Below are 19,424 nucleotides of genomic sequence, written 5' to 3' on the forward strand. Positions count from 1 at the left end.
TCCTTACAATTCCCTAAAATATTTTTAAGCTTCACTGTAGCTCAATATGGTACCACTTTTGAGCAGAAGACAAACTGAACATAAAGTTCCTTTGCTGCCTCCTGAGATATGATTTCCAGCACTTCAGCTTCCCTTATCAGAATCTTCCCTTTTGTAGATTGAGAAGCTATTATAGCTAACATCGTCTTTCCTGACTAGGGAAAAAACAGAAGGTTTAGAAAAGAAAAGTAATGAGCAAGAAGTAACTGCTGTTGAACAACATAAAACTACTATGTCTACGAAATTAAGGTTGGATTCAATGATGTACTGAAATGGAATGAAATGGAAGGTACTCAAGCACCTAATGGGATCAGGCTCAAAAACAAATTCACAAAGACCAGGAATGAGGACCCAGACACTTCTCTCTGACATTATACTGCAGATACAACTTTATTTTATAACTGTGATAATAAATAAATAATTGTCAAACTCTGAGCCCATCTGAGTGTGCCTCCCCCTACCTTTCTTCTGTGCTTCACTGGCACTTGATCTAAATCACGTAACTCCCTTTTGCATGGATGTAAGTGAGGAAATTATATGTTTATTTTTATACACACATACATTGTCAAAATATGGAGACATATTTCATGCAACACTATTATGCTTCTCCAAGAATGACATTTCTTCATACACTTCTTCCATACAGTCTTTCAAACCTCGCCTCAGATTACAATGCTACCTCCTCTCTTGATACCTCAAAAACACAAAGTAATTTTCTTATAAGTCAATGTCTTCTTAATTTTTCTGCTGTCTTTCACCAGTTTCTAGTACATTTTTTATCATGCACATCATTGTGGTATCCTAACAAACTCACAAATACTGATGACATTAGAACTGAAATAATATTCATTCAATAATAGGGATTAAAAGGATCTTATAATACGGGAAACATTTGCTCAGGCCCCCATCAACCTTTAGATTATTTTTACTTCAGAAAAATGTTTATGGTGTCAGTTTTCTACATTTTTTTTTTGTAAATGAATTGGCAAGACTGCTTATAACGAAGATTATCTATATTTATCATTAATTACAATCATAAAACCCTCTTAATTACTTATAAAACTTTGGCAAAATTTTACTATTCAGGTAGAAATTATGCATGCTGAGTTTCTACCTCAGCTGTATTTTTGTCAAGGAAAGCATCAACAAAAACAGTTCAGTTTTTTTTCAAATGAAATTCAGCATGGGGGAAAAGTGCAGTGTAGGCTGGCAGGGGAAAGTACTGGAAAGACTGCCCGGTGTATAATCCAGGGGTAGGGTGGGGGGAGACCATGAAGCTACTGTGGCTCTGTCTCCAACGATGATCCAGGGTCTGGGCTGGGGCTGCCACTGCCTGGCTGGAGCTAGAGGCACCATGTGCTCTGTGCCCTGGCTGGAGCCAGGGCCACTGCATATAAGTGGCTGCAGGTGGGGGAGGGGTGGGGTTAAGGGCAGAGCATGTACAGAACTTAATTATTGAGAAGACATCTTAAATTTAAAGTCATCTTGGATCAGGTAAATAGGGTATTAGGACAATAAAGAAGAGGCAACAGAGAAATGAGAAAGCTGATGATGATGAACAAAGATAACATTAAAGATATCATCATCATATGGGAGCCTACCATAACTAAGTTGACTACAGCTCACCATTAAATCCACCTATCTGTGGACATATGAACTACCCCATTGTAAGTCATGCTCAGAGACACTGCAAGGTGAAAGACTGGGTGCACTTTGCATCTCCTGTTCAATTTTTGGAAGAGAAGTCACTGAGCTGCCAACAGAGACCTACTGTATCACCAGTTTTCAAGCAAATAAACATTAATAATACCTGACAGACTTTGATCTCCAGTAGGTTTTTGCATTTACAATATACACATTGGCAATCTACTCCTTCAACTGTTAGCACCACTCTACACAAAGTAACAAGTCACCTTGAAAACACATCTTCAAAACATTCTTCTAAAGCAATTCGGAAAGAAAAAATGAACATAAGTCTCCTTTTGACTGCTTTGACTTTAATTTTCACTTTTACAAGAATTCAGAGCTCTAAAAAGGTTTTGTTTATGGATCATCAGTAACAGTTCTGGTGAAACTTAGTGAAGCACAATCCTGTTTGTAGAGAACTGTTCACTCCTATATCCCAAATAATGTTTTTGAAAATTCAACACCAATTTTATATTCATCAGCATTTTTCACAAAACAATAAACAATGATTTTTTATATTTTAAAAAAGCACGATCAGTTTAGTAGCGACTATGAAAAATGACTCACCAAGGGTTCAGCCATTACAACTTCAATTTTCTTTTCAGCTTGAACAGCAAACTCAGCAAAGAGGCTCTTGATGACATATTCGCCAGGTTTGACATCTGGATCAATAGTAATGTTAGACATGATGACACTCCTCTTTTCCCAGGTGGAAGTGATGCTGGGAGATATTCTGCGTTTATTTACACTGCTGGCTGGTGCTGAGGCTACAGAAGAATAAACAAAAACAAAATTAATAATAAAGCAATAAAGCACTGAGGTTTTTAAAGCATACCACACCATACCCATGCATATGTGCACATGCCTGCAAACTAGATACAGAAAACCATCAACTCTTACCCTCTAAGAAACAAGGACAATACAACTTCTGGTTTTTGTTATCGATGAAATACAAAACCATTTTAATAGGGTATTTGGAATAATGACGGTTACTGCACTGGGTGGCTCAGGAGACCAATAATGAAATTTAGGGTCTTTAACTGCTGAGCTGAGTTAGAGTTGTGTTGTCCATCTTGGAAGTGACTAAAAGTCCTAACATTATTTGATTAAAAAGCCAACCATGAAAGGCAATGTAGTCCATTTCCCTTGAATGCAGCAGACACTGCCTCATTTGAAGTTTCTTAAGTCACCTTCTGATACCAAAGACCTATCAAACTGCAGTGCCTGAAAGCATGATGGAGAATACAACCATGTGATTGCCCTAGTTTACTACAAAGGAAGAGGAGGGAAATAGAAATTTACCACAGTGCACCTGCTCAATGGCAAGACCCTGCCTACTTTTAACTTGCTGTGATCTGACTGTCCATACTCCCAAGTATGACCTCAGATACCTATAGTAACTCCAATTCCATTCTCACTCAACAGCTTGCCATCACCAAGCAAGTTTACTTAATAAAAGTAATCTTCCCTATTATAACATAAACCCATCACTTTCATCTGTCAGTATTACATTCCTCTATAACCTTTATAGAGTCTGTTTTTCATTCTCTAAACCAAATATGCCATGTTCACGACTCAGAGTACAATTTAACCAAACTTTTCTTTCTCTCCCCTCAAATGCAAAATCAGATGGGTTTTATATATGATATCTAACACTAAGCACAGTATTGAAAAACAGGAATTACTAGTACAATAAAAGCTTTGTAATCTGGCATGAATGGGGAAGGGGGGTGCCGTTTATATAAAAATCTGGTTACCTAAGGGCAGGGGGTTTTTGGCTGGACAAAGAGCAGGGGCCAGGGGGCACGGTGAGCGGCAGCAGAGCAGGGTGGTGGTGGCAGCGAGCTTTCCCCACCACATGCGTGCTTCCACCCCCACCCCTCTAGTCTGGCCAGAAATTCCAGTTACTTAAATGCTGGTTAACACTGCTTTTACTGTACTGATTATTATTAATCAACATTGGTCACCACATTCCTGTTTTGCACACAATAAACCCAACTAGTTTTCAATGACTACAAGGATATTCAGTAACAGAAGTAGAACTTTTTGGGGGGCAGCAAAGTTGTGCTGATAACAAGGACTCATTTTCTACAATTACTGCATACGCAGGATTTTCTCAGTCTATATTTTTACATTTAATTATGTATTCCTATATATTTAGATAAGTCTTTATTTAATCTATTTGTTTAGTATTATAGCCCAGTTTGCTGATTTTATTAAACTCTAATTTTTTTGAATATCTGAGAGCAAGTTACTAAATAATTCTTTTACCCTTATATCATCTGCATATGAGTTTATAATAATATGCTTCTAAGCTATAGTGAAGATACAAATTTTTATTGGGACCAGACTTTTGGTAACCTCCCCAATATCCTCTTTTCAGTTTGAACAGTAACTTCTCTGAGTACCTTCTCACCAATTTTACTTTATTTCATTTTTATGTAAGACAATTGTTTTTATTTTCCATATAAAAGCATCAATTGAAATTGTGTTACAGCCTTACTAAAATTAACATTCGCTGTATTTCCTTTTGTGCTGGATCATCATTTATAGTATTACTATCCCACTCAACCTCCCTCCCCCCTCCCAAAAAAAGGAAGGTATTTTCATAAACTCTCCCCTGCCACCTGCTGCTTCCCAAGCTCTTAAAACCTACAGTTTTACTTGTAGGCACTTACTAGATAAATTTGGTGTTCTATTATACTATTCATCCAATAACTTTTTTGTGTGGCTGTGTGTGAAATGAATTGGCTACATCAGTTCATTTCATACTGGGCTAGTGTCCAGGACAACATTGCTAATTAATGTCATTTGCAATCTCATTGGTAAATTCAAGATTTTACACATATACATATTACTACTTCTAACCATTTACCTCTCTCACTAGAAATATATTTTTAAAAAGCTTTAAGAACCATAATTAAAAAACACTTGCACACAAAAGTGAGTGCACCATGTGCTTGGTCTTCAACAACTATTCTTAGAACTGTAATTATATAATCAATTCTACTAGTGCACAAACAAGGAAATAAACAAAAATAACCATGGTTAAATTCAGCACTGAGAAACACAAAGGAAAAAATAAGGTTGGTTTGCTGAATGGAAAAATATTCAAAGTATTCTAAGGAAAAATATTATTTTTAAGCACTTAGAGTTGCTAATGAGGAAAAAATAACCTTTAAATAACTGTGTCAATAACAGGCTCGAAGCATATTTGCTTACTAGGTTTTTCACCCTCTTCACAAACATAAGATACTGTCATTACTCAAATTTAAGACTTCCTTGAATTGAAGTTGACTCCCCAATAATTAGATTCTATATATGGAAAAATTATAAAATTTGTTATCAGAGGTTTGTCTTGAATTTGTCTCCCTCCCACTGCTACAGCAGGGAAAGACAGCAGCTGGAGGTTAGGTGGTCCCCTTGCCCTCCCCTCCCTCACAATTTCTTCTCCCTGAAGTTCCTTCCCCCAGTTTACTGTCAGACCCTGCACCCTCCTTGAGCATGTAGAAGTGAGGAACAAATCTAAAATCCAAAGGACCAAAAAACAGACTTTAAAAAAAAAAACATACTATAGTGATTTCCATATAGGCAAATTACTATGAGTATTTATAGACTTAGTTCATCCAGAATGGATGAATTTTACATGTTTTGCAAGTTGCTGGAAGTTTCAGCACAGGTACTCTATAAATACACTTTTGAGTAGCACTTTTGTACCTCATTTTACATAGCATAAACTATGCATGATATTAGTCCAAAGCCAAAGGCTTGTGATTTACCAGATAGTTCATTGGGCTGGGCCCCAGCAGAGTCAACAGTATTTCAAGCCATGGTGACCCCACAGCTCAGCATTGCTCACTATGTGTGTACACTCCAGCTACCCCCCACAAAGGATCCACATGCTAATTAGCACACCCCACAACTGCAACCAAATGTTCTTATAACAAGTACTGAGACCCTCCAAACAGTTATATACAGCTGAGGCTCAGGGCCACCTGGTCTGGCTCTGCCTCATGGAGAGTGAGGCCACACTAATTACATGAGACAGGCCAAGAGAGGCAGTGACAGAGCCTTTCATCTACATATGGTTTGGTGGTGTTTGCTAGACATTTAAGCTGGTGAAGAAACAGGAATGTTTGGAGATGGAAAAGAAAGATGCTGCTCAGCTGTGGGTGTGAAGAGGAAGTTGAAATGTTTTCAATGTAGTGACTGATCCACAATGACTTAAACAGTTGGCACCGGGGGGAGGGGGGGGGGGGGGGTCTGAGCACAATAGACACTAAATATTATTCAGATGGGTTGCACTAACCTAGCCTGGTGGTATATTCTTCTCTCAGACCTCACAATCGAGGACTGTATTAAAATGGGGCTGAGTGAAATGTACTAGTACTACAGGAAGACAGAAGAGGATGACAGGAAAGAGATGGCAGACTGCATGTGGGGAATTGACTGGCATAGATTTTTCAGAGGCAAGCCCTCTGAAGAGAACTAGGAGGAGGACAAAGGTGATGATAACAACAATGACAATGAATACGACAACCACAAGTGAAAGCACTAGAATAATGATTGGTGTGAAGTGCAAACTGTGTAACAAGACTAAAACAGCTTAACTGTTAAAGTGTGTTTTTGGTCTGTCAAGTGAACCACAGTGGTCACATAACAGACTTAGAGGTACAATTATATATAGTCTATAAAATAAATATAACATACACGCACACATGTGTGCGTGCGTGTGCACACATACATACACACATACATGCAAAACCCCTGTGGGTGGTGTGGTAACCAGTAAAGCCTGGAAATGTGAAAAACCAGAACACCCTCCACTCAAGTTCTGCAACCTGGAGACAGCAAACAACTCTACACATCACACCCTCTTGCCAGAGAGCCAGAACTTCCCTTGCTGTCAACCTCTCCCCTCCATAAACTTGTCCCAGCTCCTTTAAGTTTCTTTTATTAACTACTTTGTTTGTGGAACTCTGCTGAATTCTCCTGCTGTTGACCATAGTTCTCTCCAAAATCCACCTGCAAAGTTTTTCTCAATCACATAACAACTGGAGGGTAGAAGAATGCCTCTTGGACTTCCAACTCTTGCTCTTTACAGTACTCTCCAAGCATAGAAACTCCTAAATCAGTGGTCACCAACCAATGGATCTTGATCCACCGGTAGATCTCGGAGCCTCTTGAAATCGATCCGAGGCTGGGGTGGCAGGCTGAGTGCCCGTGTGCATGTATGGGCATGCCACAGCCCAGCAGGTCAGTCCATGGGGGAGGGAACCTGGACACTTTCGCTAGCTGTGCTTGGTCTCTTCTATTTCGCAGGCTTGAAAATTCTTTGGTTCTTTTCAAAATCCTAAAGACAACGCAACTGCCATTGTCCCCAGCTGATCTGTGGCATCATCAGCTGTCCTACAAAAGGGTGATTAGTGGAACATCAAGACCATTAAAAAGGACTACTGTTAACATCAAGAGTAAAGAACAATGACGCATTAAGCCAAATGATGCCCTAAGATCCCCAAATAATAATGCAACAGCTGCTGCACTGTGGAATATAAATCAAAGCAAGAGGCGGAAAATGAGCTTCCTTGCGTAATACATGCACCCTAGTTTGGGGTGGGCTGATTTTGGGAGAGAAAGCAAATGTTGTACAGAATAAAATACAGTACATTAAGTAACTAGTTACTCTCAAGTATTTCTCCTTTTTCTAACTGACCACTCCTTCCTAGAAGATGAGCAATGACTACAGACATAAGAAGTGCCATACTAGGTTAGATCCACCTAGTCCAATATCCTGTCTCTGACAGTGGCAAGTAGGATATGCTTTAAAAAGGGAGTATATGTACAAGGCATGTCTAGTGCTCTACATCCCATGTTGTGACCTCCCTGGAATCAATCATCATTTGTTTAAGGATGTCAGTCATCCTTGTCTGTTCTATTTAAGAGCTCTCAATGGACTGGTCCTCCATGAACTTGAGACTCAGACACTTAGTAGAGTAGAAATTTTCATTTCAGGTTGGAGACAAGAGAGCTCAAGTACTAGGAAACCAGACTTGGGATACCAATTATCAGTTCAATAGAATATAACCTAAACTGCAAAAAAACTCAGGCCAAGGTTATCACTGACATTGTGGTTCTTCCTGACATTTTAAATGATTATAGAGGCTACAAGGACAAAATCTTGATTGTAGCATGGAAGTAAAACTCGTTTCTACCTTCCATTGACTTGTATCTAGACACTCTCTGGTGGCAAAGCTTTATCTAGGCCCTGCCTTATTTGAGAAATAGATAATGAAAGATAGGATGCTGGTGGGAATCCTTATGCCATCAACTGAAAATTTTGATGCGTTCTTCCATCAGATGAGGAGCAACTGGAGTCATCTGATGATAGATGCTGCATTCCCTTAAAAATACAACTTTCTGATGAAGCTCCATCTTGGTAATCAGCGCAATGCAGCATCGTGATGTCTTGGGATTTGGACTGGTTTAAACTGAGGAACGGAAAGAATCATTGCATACCAAATAAATAAACCACAACTTCAGCACACTTTTGGCAGCCTACGGGCCAAAAAGGGGGGCACATAAAAAGTGGAAACAGGGAGAGATCACCAAAGAGGAGTATACCTCCTCTGCTCGTGCTTGTAGGGAGGCAGTTAGACAGGCCAAAGCTACCATGGAGCTGAGGATGGCATCCCAAGTAAAGGATAACAAGAAATTGCTTTTTTAGATATATAGGGAGTAAAAGGAAGACCCAGGGAAGAATAGGACCCCTACTAAATGGGCAGAAGCAATTGGTGACGGACAGGGGGGACAAGGCTGAACTCCTCAACGAGTTCTTTGCCTCAGTGTTCGTAAGAGAGGGGCAAGACAAGTCTCTCACCGGGATTGTAGAGAGGCAGCAGCAAGACGCCAGATTACCATGCATAGAGCCTGAGATGGTGCAGAGTCACCTGGAGGAACTGGATGCCTTTAAGTCGGCAGGCCCGGATGAGCTCCATCCGAGGGTACTGAAGGCACTGGCCGACATCATTGCAGAGCCACTGGCGGGAATATTTGAACGCTCGTGGCTCACGGGCCAGGCCCCAGAGGACTGGAAAAGGGCCAATGTGGTCCCCATTTTCAAGAAGGGGAGGAAGGAGCACCCGGGCAACTATAGGCCAGTCAGTCTCACCTCCATCCTTGGCAAAGTCTTTGAAAAAATTATCAAGGCTCACATTTGCGAGAGCCCGGCAGGACAAATTATGCTGAGGGGAAAACAGCACGGGTTCATAGCAGGCAGATTGTGCCTGACTAATCTAGTCTCTTTTTATGACCATGTTACAAAACGCCTGGACACAGGAGTAGGGGTGGATGTCGTATACTTAGACTTCAGGAAGGCCTTCGATATGGTATCCCACCCCATACTGGTGAACAAGTTAAGAGGCTGTGACTTGGACGACTACACAGTCCGGTGGGTGGCAAATTGGCTAGAGCGTCGCACCCAGAGAGTCGTGGTGGATGGGTCGATCTCGACCTGGAAGGGTGGGTGCAGTGGGGTCCCGCAGGGCTCGGTCCTTGGACCGATACTCTTCAATGTCTTCATCAGCGACTTGGACAAGGGAGTGAAGTGTATTCTGTCCAAGTCTGCAGATGACACAAAACTGTGGGGAGAAGTGGACAAGCCGGAGGGCAGGGAACAACTGCAAGCAGACCTGGATAGGTTGGACAAGTGGGCAGAAAACAAGAGAATGTAATTCAACAAGGAGAAATGCAAAGTGCTGCACCTAGGAAGGAAAAATGTCCAGCATACCTACTGCCTAGGAAATGACCTGCTTGGTGGCACGGAAGTGGAAAGGGATCTTGGAGTCCTAGTGGACTCCAAGATGAACATGAGTCGGCAGTGTGACGAAGCCATCAAAAAAGCTAACGGCACTTTATCGTGCATCAGCAGATACATGACGAATAGGTCCAAGGAGGTGATACTTCCCCTCTATCGGGTGCTGGTCAGACCGCAGTTGGAGTACTGCGTGCAATTCTGGGCACCGCACTTCAAGAGGGATGCGGATAACCTGGAGAGGGTCCAGAGAAGGGCCACTCATATGGTTAAGGGCCTGCAGGCCAAGCCCTACGAGGAGAGACTAAAGAACCTGGACCTTTTCAGCCTCCGCAAGAGAAGGTTGAGAGGCGACCTTGTGGCTGCCTATAAGTTCATCACGGGGGCACAGAAGGGAATTGGTGAGGTTTTACTCACCAAGGCGCCCCCAGGGGTTACAAGAAATAATGGCCACAAGCTAGCAGAGAGCAGATTTAGACTGGACATTAGGAAGAACTTCTTCACAGTTCGAGTGGCCAAGGTCTGGAACAGGCTCCCAAGGGAGACGGTGCTCTCCCCTACCCTGGGGGTCTTCAAGAGGAGATTGGATATGCATGTAGCTGGGGTCATCTAGACCCAGCACTCTTTCCTGCCTATGCAGGGGGTCGGACTCGATGATGTACTGAGGTCCCTTCCGACCCTAATAACATCTATGAATCTATAAGATGTGGAACTTCATCTCCAGTAGAGTCTACAAAGCTTAAAAAGTGCAGTGATCTAGATACAGGGGTTTGGGTTGGTCTAATAAAAGATATCGAATTCACCCAAGGAACCTTGTCTGCCTGTGATCTAGATAAGCACTCCAGTCCACCCTGAGTTATCAGTGAGTATCACTAGAGAAAGTAAAAAGTTAGGGAGTTTTCAAACAGCAACTTCTTCTTGAAAGTTCACCTTTGTGACTCGAATGTCTACAGCCACAAGTCTTCTGGGCATGAAGGTACTGTTTCTTCCAGGACCATGGAAGGATTCTCCCTAGGGTCAAGCAATGCAAGTATTTAATACGAGCTGCACAATTGGCACTCTTCACATCTCACAGGAAGACAAAGATGGATAAAATTAGAGCCTTCAAAGACCTATGTGACAAAACATAAAAACATTAATAACACACCCAATACCCTCAGGTATGGATCCAGAGAGGAGGCAGTGGTGCAGCCAAACAACCCTTTCAGCTGATGATGCCACAGGGTCACCTGGGGACAATGGCAGCATCAGGCAGGGGAGTGGGGGAATAGAGGGACATGGAAGGATATACTGCTTTGCATGGAGGAGAAAGGAGGAGGAAGGGAAGACTGAGGGATTTTTAAAAAGACCCCAGTTGCTGCTCCTGTGGTACAGACTGCCTGACTGGGCGACTGCATCCCTGCTGCACTAGTCACTACTCCCACACAACCCCTTCACAATTTCCTGGATCCACCAAATATCTTTATTACACAAAGACAACAGGACAAGTTCATAGGAACTGTTGTTATTTATTTTGGGGAACACAAATGTGAAAAAAAAGAGTATTTCAGAACAGAGTATTTGTAAATATTTGTCTTCAGAACGCAGTAAAATATTTTTCTCTAAAAATTACATGGCAAATGCAACTGTTTTCTAAAATGTGTTGGCATAATTGACCCAGTCATTAAATTTAGTCATTAAAGTGTAAAAGTACATTAAGTCTCAATCCAAATTCAATTATGCACTCACTACTACTGACCCCATAATTTACAACAATGTTAATGGCTCATATTACTGGCCTCTATGTCAAAAATGGTAACGGTCTAGTTCTACTTATAAACAGCAAAGTACTAAATAAGAAGTTTAAAATAATTAAGAGGAGGAAAAGCAGGAAGACATCTTCATCTCTACTTCCTGGTCTTGATTATTTAAAACTTCTTATTATTACTTTATTATCAAAAGAACATGAACATTACCATTTATGACCATGCTTCCCCACCCCTGCCCTCAGGTGGACAGACTATACCACAGGAGCAGTGACTGGGGTCTATTTTTTAAGTAGGGTTACCATATGTCCGGGTTTTTACCAGACGCATCCTTTTTTTGGGTCCTCCCATCTCAGTTTGGGGATTTTTTATTTTTTTTTTTACTTTGAATAAATGTCTGGGATTTTGCTCTGCTCCACTGATGGGAGCAGGGAGAGGGTGTTTGGAGGCAGGGGCACCATGTACACGTGTGCATGCACAAACATATGGCTGGCACGCAGCCAGGCAGGGTGGTGGGAGCAGCCTTGGCAGCTGGATCCAAGTAAATCTATGCGGAGTGGGGGTTGGAGGGCCAGGGCTTGGGAACTGTCCGAGTCTGTGTCTATATATACCCGCCTGTCACTGCTGGGGGAAGCTGTCTATGTGCTGGGGCTGCTGTAGGGCATGGGGGAGGCACCTGACCCTCCAGCAGGGGGAGGGGGCAGAGGGGCCCTTGCAGGGGTGGCAGGGAGCTCCATGGCCCAGCTGGTGCCCATGCCCAGAGGGGTGGGGCAGCCAGGAGATGCTGCCCAGGGTGGAGGGCGCCACGGGCATCCCCTCCTCCTCCCTCTAGCCCGTGCTGGGGCCAGAATCACTCTGCTGCTGCCCACGTGAGTTGGAACCACTGTGCTCTGGCCCAATCAGGATGGGGGAGCTGTGCGCCCCCTCCAAAAGGACTGGGGGGAGCAATGGGCTGCAGGTCAGGAGTGAGAGACACTGCCAGGGCTGGGGGGTGCTGTGGCTTGGGAGTGAGGCGCACCAGGGAGGCCAGGGGGTCTATTTACTAATGAAGGGAAGATGTGCATTTGCAATACAATCTTGTTCCAAAAAGTCTGTGGATTTTAAGTTACATATTTAAAAAGCATCTTACTGCAAAGATTAATAATTCTGCTCTCTTTAGTTCTTCTAAAACCATACCTGAAAACTGCATGCACTTATCTGAGCCATATTAAAATATTGAATAGAGAAAGTTTACAAAGTCTGCAACATGCTAGAGAAAAATAAACAAAATATTGGCTACAATTTTGTTTCTAAGCATGAAGTAATTTTGTTCCTTTTCCAAGAAGATTGCTCTTTGTCCAACTAGAAAAGAACATTTCTTGTCCTAGAAAAGATTAAACCTTCACTACTACATTCATAAAAGCTCCATCAATAATATCTGCATTTTTTTCTACCTATAAATGCCACAAATACAGAATCTCAAAGAGAATACTACATTTAAAATTCCAATGATATTTTTTAAGTAAATAAATGCTATGATCAGATACCAAATGTGTTTAAAGTATTACATTATGAAATCTAGAACTAAAAACCATATCACTCATAATAGTTCAAAAACAAAATACTTCATTCATCATCCCTTGAACACACTGAACATTATTCATTTTAAACAATACACTGTTTGTTTATTCTGTTTTCATGCTCTCACATTGTGAGCTGCTACTATGTGGGAAATCTTTAAGCAAGTGTCCCTGTAGAGCAGAAGGAAATATCTGTAAAAAAAAAAACCCACCATTTTGGTTGCTAGGGACACTGAATTGTTTGGATAATTTCAGGGAACTGTAAAACAATATATAAACATAATTACACAGACAAAATGCCATTAGGTTAAATATAAAGGAATCATCAGTTACAGCCTATACTGCACACAGATCAGATCTTGAGACAAATATTCCCAGCTCCTCCACTCCTGGCTGTTAATCAACCCCCTAACCTTGCCCAACTCACCATCAGAAGCAAACTCCCCACTGCCCAACAGACATCAAATGGGACACAGCTTTGCTTTAACAAGAGATACTTAACTTGTCAATGCATCTCCATTGCTACAACAATCAATACCCATCCCCCAATGAACACATCAGAATCCATGGATCCTACATATGCATTTCCCAAAATGTGATATCTAATCCAACGCACCAAATGCCCTCATGGTAACTACGTGGGTGAAACTAAACAGCAGCTATACACCAGACTGAACTCTCAGAGAAAAATATATAAAGAACACAAATGTCATTAGGAGCACATTTTTCACAGAACAACCATTCCCTTTCTGATCTCATGATACTTGTGCTCAAGGGAAATCTACCAAACACCTTTAAAAGGCAAGTTTGGAAGCAAAAAATCATAAACTGTCTGGACACTAGGAACCAAAGACTGAACACAGATACTGACTCGATGGCACGCTGTTATCTGTTTGACTTCTGCTAATTGTTCCGTTGCTACCCCTGGGAATTTCTCCCCTCCAATTTCACAGATCTACCTGCTGTTTTTAATTATTGTTTTGTATCCTTCCCTCCTTAGACCTCGTGAAGAATGCCAGCCATACAGTCAGTCCGATAAAAGATATCACCCCCAAAAATCCTTGCCTTTCACATTCCACTAAATGGTGATACAGGACCACTGTATATTGAACTTGAAGCCAAATTGTTGTATATGAAAAAGATAGCAAACACCTTTACAATATAAAGTGATCAAAAGGCCCTGATAAAAGTTTAAGGGTCGAGGAACAAAATGAAACATGATACCCTCTAATGTGCAGATTCACAAATCCACCTGTACATATGGCCACAGCTCAGTATGAGTTTTGAGTTCATGATTAGTTTATTTCAACTGAATTACTTAGATGCTTTAATAAAACATGTGCTCAGTACTTTGCTGGATCCAAGTCTATACCCACTCAGTCCTTTTGACCAAGCAAGCACACAGAAATATAAAACAAATCCATTTAGGGAAACTGTTGTTTTGTATATTTTTATGTATAATACTTGACTTGAGGCAAATTTACTCTTCTTCACAGAGGCCTGTGGAAAGAAACTGCGCAGTTTCAGGCAGTGTATGAATTTAACCTGTGGAATTTCCTTCCAAAATTTTTGAGAGAGGGAATTGAAAAAACTTACCAACACAAAACACTTTTTTCAATTAAAAATTTGCCCATGCAGTTTATTCTTACTGAGACTCAGAATTCTACTTCCAATACTTTGGAGCTGAAATATGGACCAATTGTTAAACCTGTTTAGTCATCAAAGTAGTCGCTTGCTTGTATCCAAAGTTAAGATATAATATTTTTAATTCTATTTTGTTGAAACTAGTTTTATTTGTTTTAAAAAGTTAATAATATATATGCTCTCTGCCCTCCTAACATAGGGACTAAGTTTTGTTTTGCAACAACTACCATTAAGGCACTTACCTTATTGTTTTTAAAAGGAGACCAGCAGCACATGTCCCCAATATTGACTGGTGTGTATAGCAATGGTTACATTCTAACAGTAATGTGTAGACAAACGAGGAACAATACAAAGGTAGCAAAAGTGCTTCAACTTTATCCTTGGATGGAAGTGTTACAGTTGCAGCTGTTCTGCTACATTTATATTGGTCCTGGCTTGAGCACATTTAACTGAGCTGTCCAACTTTTGTGCAACTGCAGTCCGCACACAGCATGGACATAGACATGGAGGCTGCACACTCCAGGGGCCACCCTCTGCAAGCTGACCCCTCCATGTGCACAGCCTAGCTCCTCCCATTCCCACCCCCAACCACCATGCAGGCAAGCCTGCTCCCCACAACCACACATTCAGCACCCACACCCTCAGCCCCCTGCTGGCCATACACATTGCATAGGTAGTCCATAGCAAAGGCAGCATTGCTTGCTCCTTTTCTGAGTGCACAGTGCATGCAGACCAGCACCCTCGGCCATTCCCAGTAAACCACATGCCCCCAGGAGCAGGGCCAAGAACCCAAAGCCAGAGTAGGAAGAAGAAGCTCACAGACCCTGGCTGCCACTGCTGTAAGAGCAGTGAGTGGAATGGCAGCTAGACTGAAGCCTCTGGGTTGCATGTCAGCACCTTGTGGGACAGCTGGACAGCTCTGGTTCACAGAAAGAATTGCTCCTCTTTTTATTTAAATGGCTTCAAATGTACCCATGCCTATACCCTTTAGATACTATCACAGCATAAAATGTGTATTACAGAATAAAACCAATAAAATGCCTGCCCAGGATAGACTTCAGTAAGCTTTAGATCATTTGGCCTAGTCTTTCTTAATCTACACCTATAAAGCCATGTTGTGCAGTTAGGTTAAAGTAGGAGGTACTTAACCAACAGCATGTGTACCACAAGTAGCACTGGCAGCCTGTGTACGTGGCACACAGCAGATCAATGAGAAAGCAGGCAACACAGCAGCTGATAGGGCAGGGAGGAAAAAGCAGAGCAGCAGATCAGGCAGAGGAATGAGATTGGCGTGACTCAGGGAGGACATGGGACTTAATTTTGTGCCACACCTGACAAAATGCTGGCCACCCACCACCAGGTTAAAGGAAATACAATTTGAGGTACTGGTAACGAGAACAGCAATATCATAGGCAAGAGATTTATAGAACTATGATAAAGGTTAGTACATGATATAGTAACAAGGAAGTGAAGAACTGGAGGGCAGTTCCAAACTGGTTGTAACTAGTCTAACTGCAAAATGATAAAATAAGAGATTTTATTTCCACATTAGCATTAAGTCCACTCTGTATTATCAATTTACTCAGAACTGTGCAACTTTGAAGTGGCTGGGGTCCATATGACTCAGTGACCACACACCATAGGAGCAACACTAGTAGGGACCATGGGCCCCCCAGGCTGCAAGCCCCATGCATGCACATGAGGGCTGGCATTCCCCAACCATGCTGCACCAGGTGAGTGGGTAAGTGCTCCCATGAGTGGCATGGCACCCGCCTCGCCTTCCTGTATGCTCACCTGTGGCACTACACTGTACAGGTGCTCCTGGCTCCCCCAGCACCACACCACACTGCTCCACTCCCAGGGGCAGAAGCATACAGCAGAAGCCAAGAGGAACCCTAAGACTCCAGCTGCTTCTGCAGCCCAAGTAATAGGGCCAGTGGTAGCCAAGTAGGAGCCCAAAAGCCACGTTTGCCATTTGTAGGCCACATGTGGCCTGTCGACCACCAGTTGGACAGCCCTGAATTGGGTAATAAAAAGGGCAAATTATCCTTAGCTGTTACCCTAAATTTGGATTTGAGTAGAGGTCCCACCTTTAGGTGTCACATAATCTTCTCTTTCAGGACTTTTGTTTCTAAATATTTGGGTAAGATCTTGGCCCTATCAGGCTGGCCACATGTCAGTGAACTTAATATTTTAGAATTTAGCAAATTCAGAGATTAAGATTTCTTTTTCTCTCAGGAACTATAATATTTTTCTTTTAGGTTTCTAACCATTTAGTTATTTATAACCAGTTCTCCAGAATCTATTATACATAACCATTTATTTCCTTTTTTCAGACTCAAGAATACCCTACTAGTTTAAACGGTAATAAACACAAGTTCTATATGAATCACTAGTATTGCTCAGTTCCATATTTACTTCCTGTACCTACAAGTTTAGAGTTTTATTAAAGCTTCCACAGGATCATTCTTTTAGACTAATTATCTTTTTGGGACAGGGCCCACATTAGCCCCTCAGGGTAGAGGTAGACAACTTCTGAACCACTTCAAAATACAGCTGCACTTTGAAATATTTTTTAAATAGAGGCTTTCCGTTGCAAATACATCCTTGTCATGCCCTCTGCCTGAGGTGCTTCAACATTGATGTGGCTGCATTGCAGTGGCATGCTCCCAAACCAGGAGGTACACCAAAGGCTGCTCATTTTTCTGTTTTATTTTAAAACCCGAAGGAAACACTCCCCATAAAACAGCTGTGCCTGCAAATGCTTTTCTTCAGTTAGGAAAAGAAAACAAAATAATCAATAGATTCTGACAAGAGAAAAACAAATAAATAAATTCACTAAAATTCTTTTTTTTTTTTAAATAAATGCTTAAACAACTTTTTAGAATAAAATTTAGGTTATTTTCTCAAAACAGTAGTTTGACAGCTACATGCTTGATTTTGTCCTGTTTTGAAAAAAATGCTTAATGCTATAATAGCTATATCTTTAAGTACTGTAAATGTGGTAGCTATGCCATAAATTGCCCTTTTCTTTAGCATTTCTGATAGGCTTATGTACCTGGATCTGGCTTTCAATTCAACTAGGCCAAGAACATCAAACATATATGGCCTGTAGGCTGGATCCAGCCTCTAAAGGTGGGTCATCTAGCTGTGGCTTCTTGCAGAGCGGACCATCCAACTCCATAGACTGGATTTGGCCTATGGGATTTGTCACTGTGGCTGACAGTTTCAGCTGTTTCTGTGTGGTTCCAAAACCCAGGGAGTTGACACTGCTTGACTGTCTCTCTCCTCCCCATACCAACCTCCCCCCCCAACATCAACCAAAATCAGAGTTCTTGGTTACCCCTCACAATGAAAATCAGTGGCAGGGGAAAATGGTGGGAGGGGAAGGGGTGCAACTACCGTTTCATTAAGTCCCTACATTAACCACACTGAAACAGGAGTTCAAGCAGCTGTGGCCCGCTGGAAGCCAAGGGACCAAAGAATTTTGACACTTCTGCACTAAGCTATAATATTTAATGGCTCTGCCTAAATGTTTATATATGTATTTGTAAATATCTGGTAAAGGAATATCCAAGTAAAGCATTACATGCATCTAAACAACAGTAGTGATCAGTACTATTTGAAGAAAAAACAAATATACAGTTGAAATTACAGGGTTTAAACAGTTTAGAATACAAGTAATCAGGAAAATTTGTATTATCTCGTACATTTCTCATACCTATTCCTGCTACAAAATTACTTGACTGCTATGTCATGTACCATTTTCAAAGGAATTTGCAGCATTTTATGCATGTGTCTCAATGTTAAAAGGACTGATTTCTCTGCAGTTAGCAGCTTGTAACAAATTATGTTTGGAACATTTAATTAACAAAGCCAATCATCATGTTTGTCAGGATGTGAAGTAAGAAATATACAGATGCAGAACTGTCACTTAATAGGTAAACCATCTGAATAATACACCACATGACTAGGAGCCAAGACTACACAGTTCTGTTCCTCGCTGTCCTACTGACAATGACTTGATCAAGAGGAGTAAATAACAGTAGCTTGTAGGTTTTATTTAAATTTTACATTCATTTATTACACCTCACATTTTTATGAGATAAATCATTAACACTATACTTCAGTTTGCCCATTTGTAAAATGGAGATGAGAGTATTTATGTATAAAAGGCCTCTCAGATCTTTGGATGAAAGAAATTCAAATTTACAGTGTATAAACAATTTCAGAGAATGTAATCAATTGCATGAGTACTAGATTTTGTATTTTGAGGTCTGAATTAGCTACAATGTGTTTAAGTGGCACATAAGCACAAATAACTTCAAACTAGCAATCCATTTTAAGAGCTTTATATAGGTGTATTAATTCCATGACCAGCAATAAGATGTAGCTAAATACAGAGAAAAATAATGATTGCTTTATCAGTGTACTGCCATGACACTATTTAGATGAAAGTACATGGAGTAGCTGGTGAACAAGATTAAAACTTCCTAATGAGAGAGATCTTGAGGATGTTATGGTAAAAGAAAAAGTACCTTGGCTAATATATTTTGGAGTCTGATATTATGCCGACACAATTATAGTCACCTAGGTTTCCCTCAAAATACTGCATATTCTACTATTTTATCATAGAACATGTCTTTATACAAGAGGAAGAATGAAACTATCAAATATCTACTTTTACTTTCTCAAGTATGAGTGTCTCTCCAACTTAGTCCCTCATTTCTCTTCTCTCCATTTCCCATATCTTGTTCCGTTTCCTCTCTGAAAAATGAGTATCCTGACACAACCTTATGCATTTTGTTTTAATTTATTTAAGCCAGGAGTATATATCCTTTTTTCTCATATCCCAAAAGTGAAGTAAATTAATTTAATCCCTGTAGGCAGGTCCACACTACACTTGCTTCTAATAAATCAAAAGGAAAAAATAGGAAAACT

At 41.0% G+C, this 19,424-nt stretch overlaps 1 protein-coding gene across 10 annotated transcripts in view; it reads right to left on the minus strand.

Annotated features, from left to right (window-relative positions):
• Positions 1 to 19,424, minus strand: part of FRYL (FRY like transcription coactivator) — a 323,785-nt gene that overhangs the window by 182,359 nt on the left and 122,002 nt on the right. For all 10 annotated transcript variants that reach the window (XM_059721714.1, XM_059721716.1, XM_059721717.1 and 7 more), the window contains one exon: positions 2,293 to 2,492. In XM_059721714.1, coding sequence (XP_059577697.1) covers positions 2,293 to 2,492 — 200 coding nt within the window. The remainder of the gene's footprint in view (positions 1 to 2,292; positions 2,493 to 19,424) is intronic.

Source organism: Alligator mississippiensis, chromosome 2 (genome assembly GCF_030867095.1).
Source record: "Alligator mississippiensis isolate rAllMis1 chromosome 2, rAllMis1, whole genome shotgun sequence".
Lineage (NCBI taxonomy): Eukaryota > Metazoa > Chordata > Crocodylia > Alligatoridae > Alligator > Alligator mississippiensis.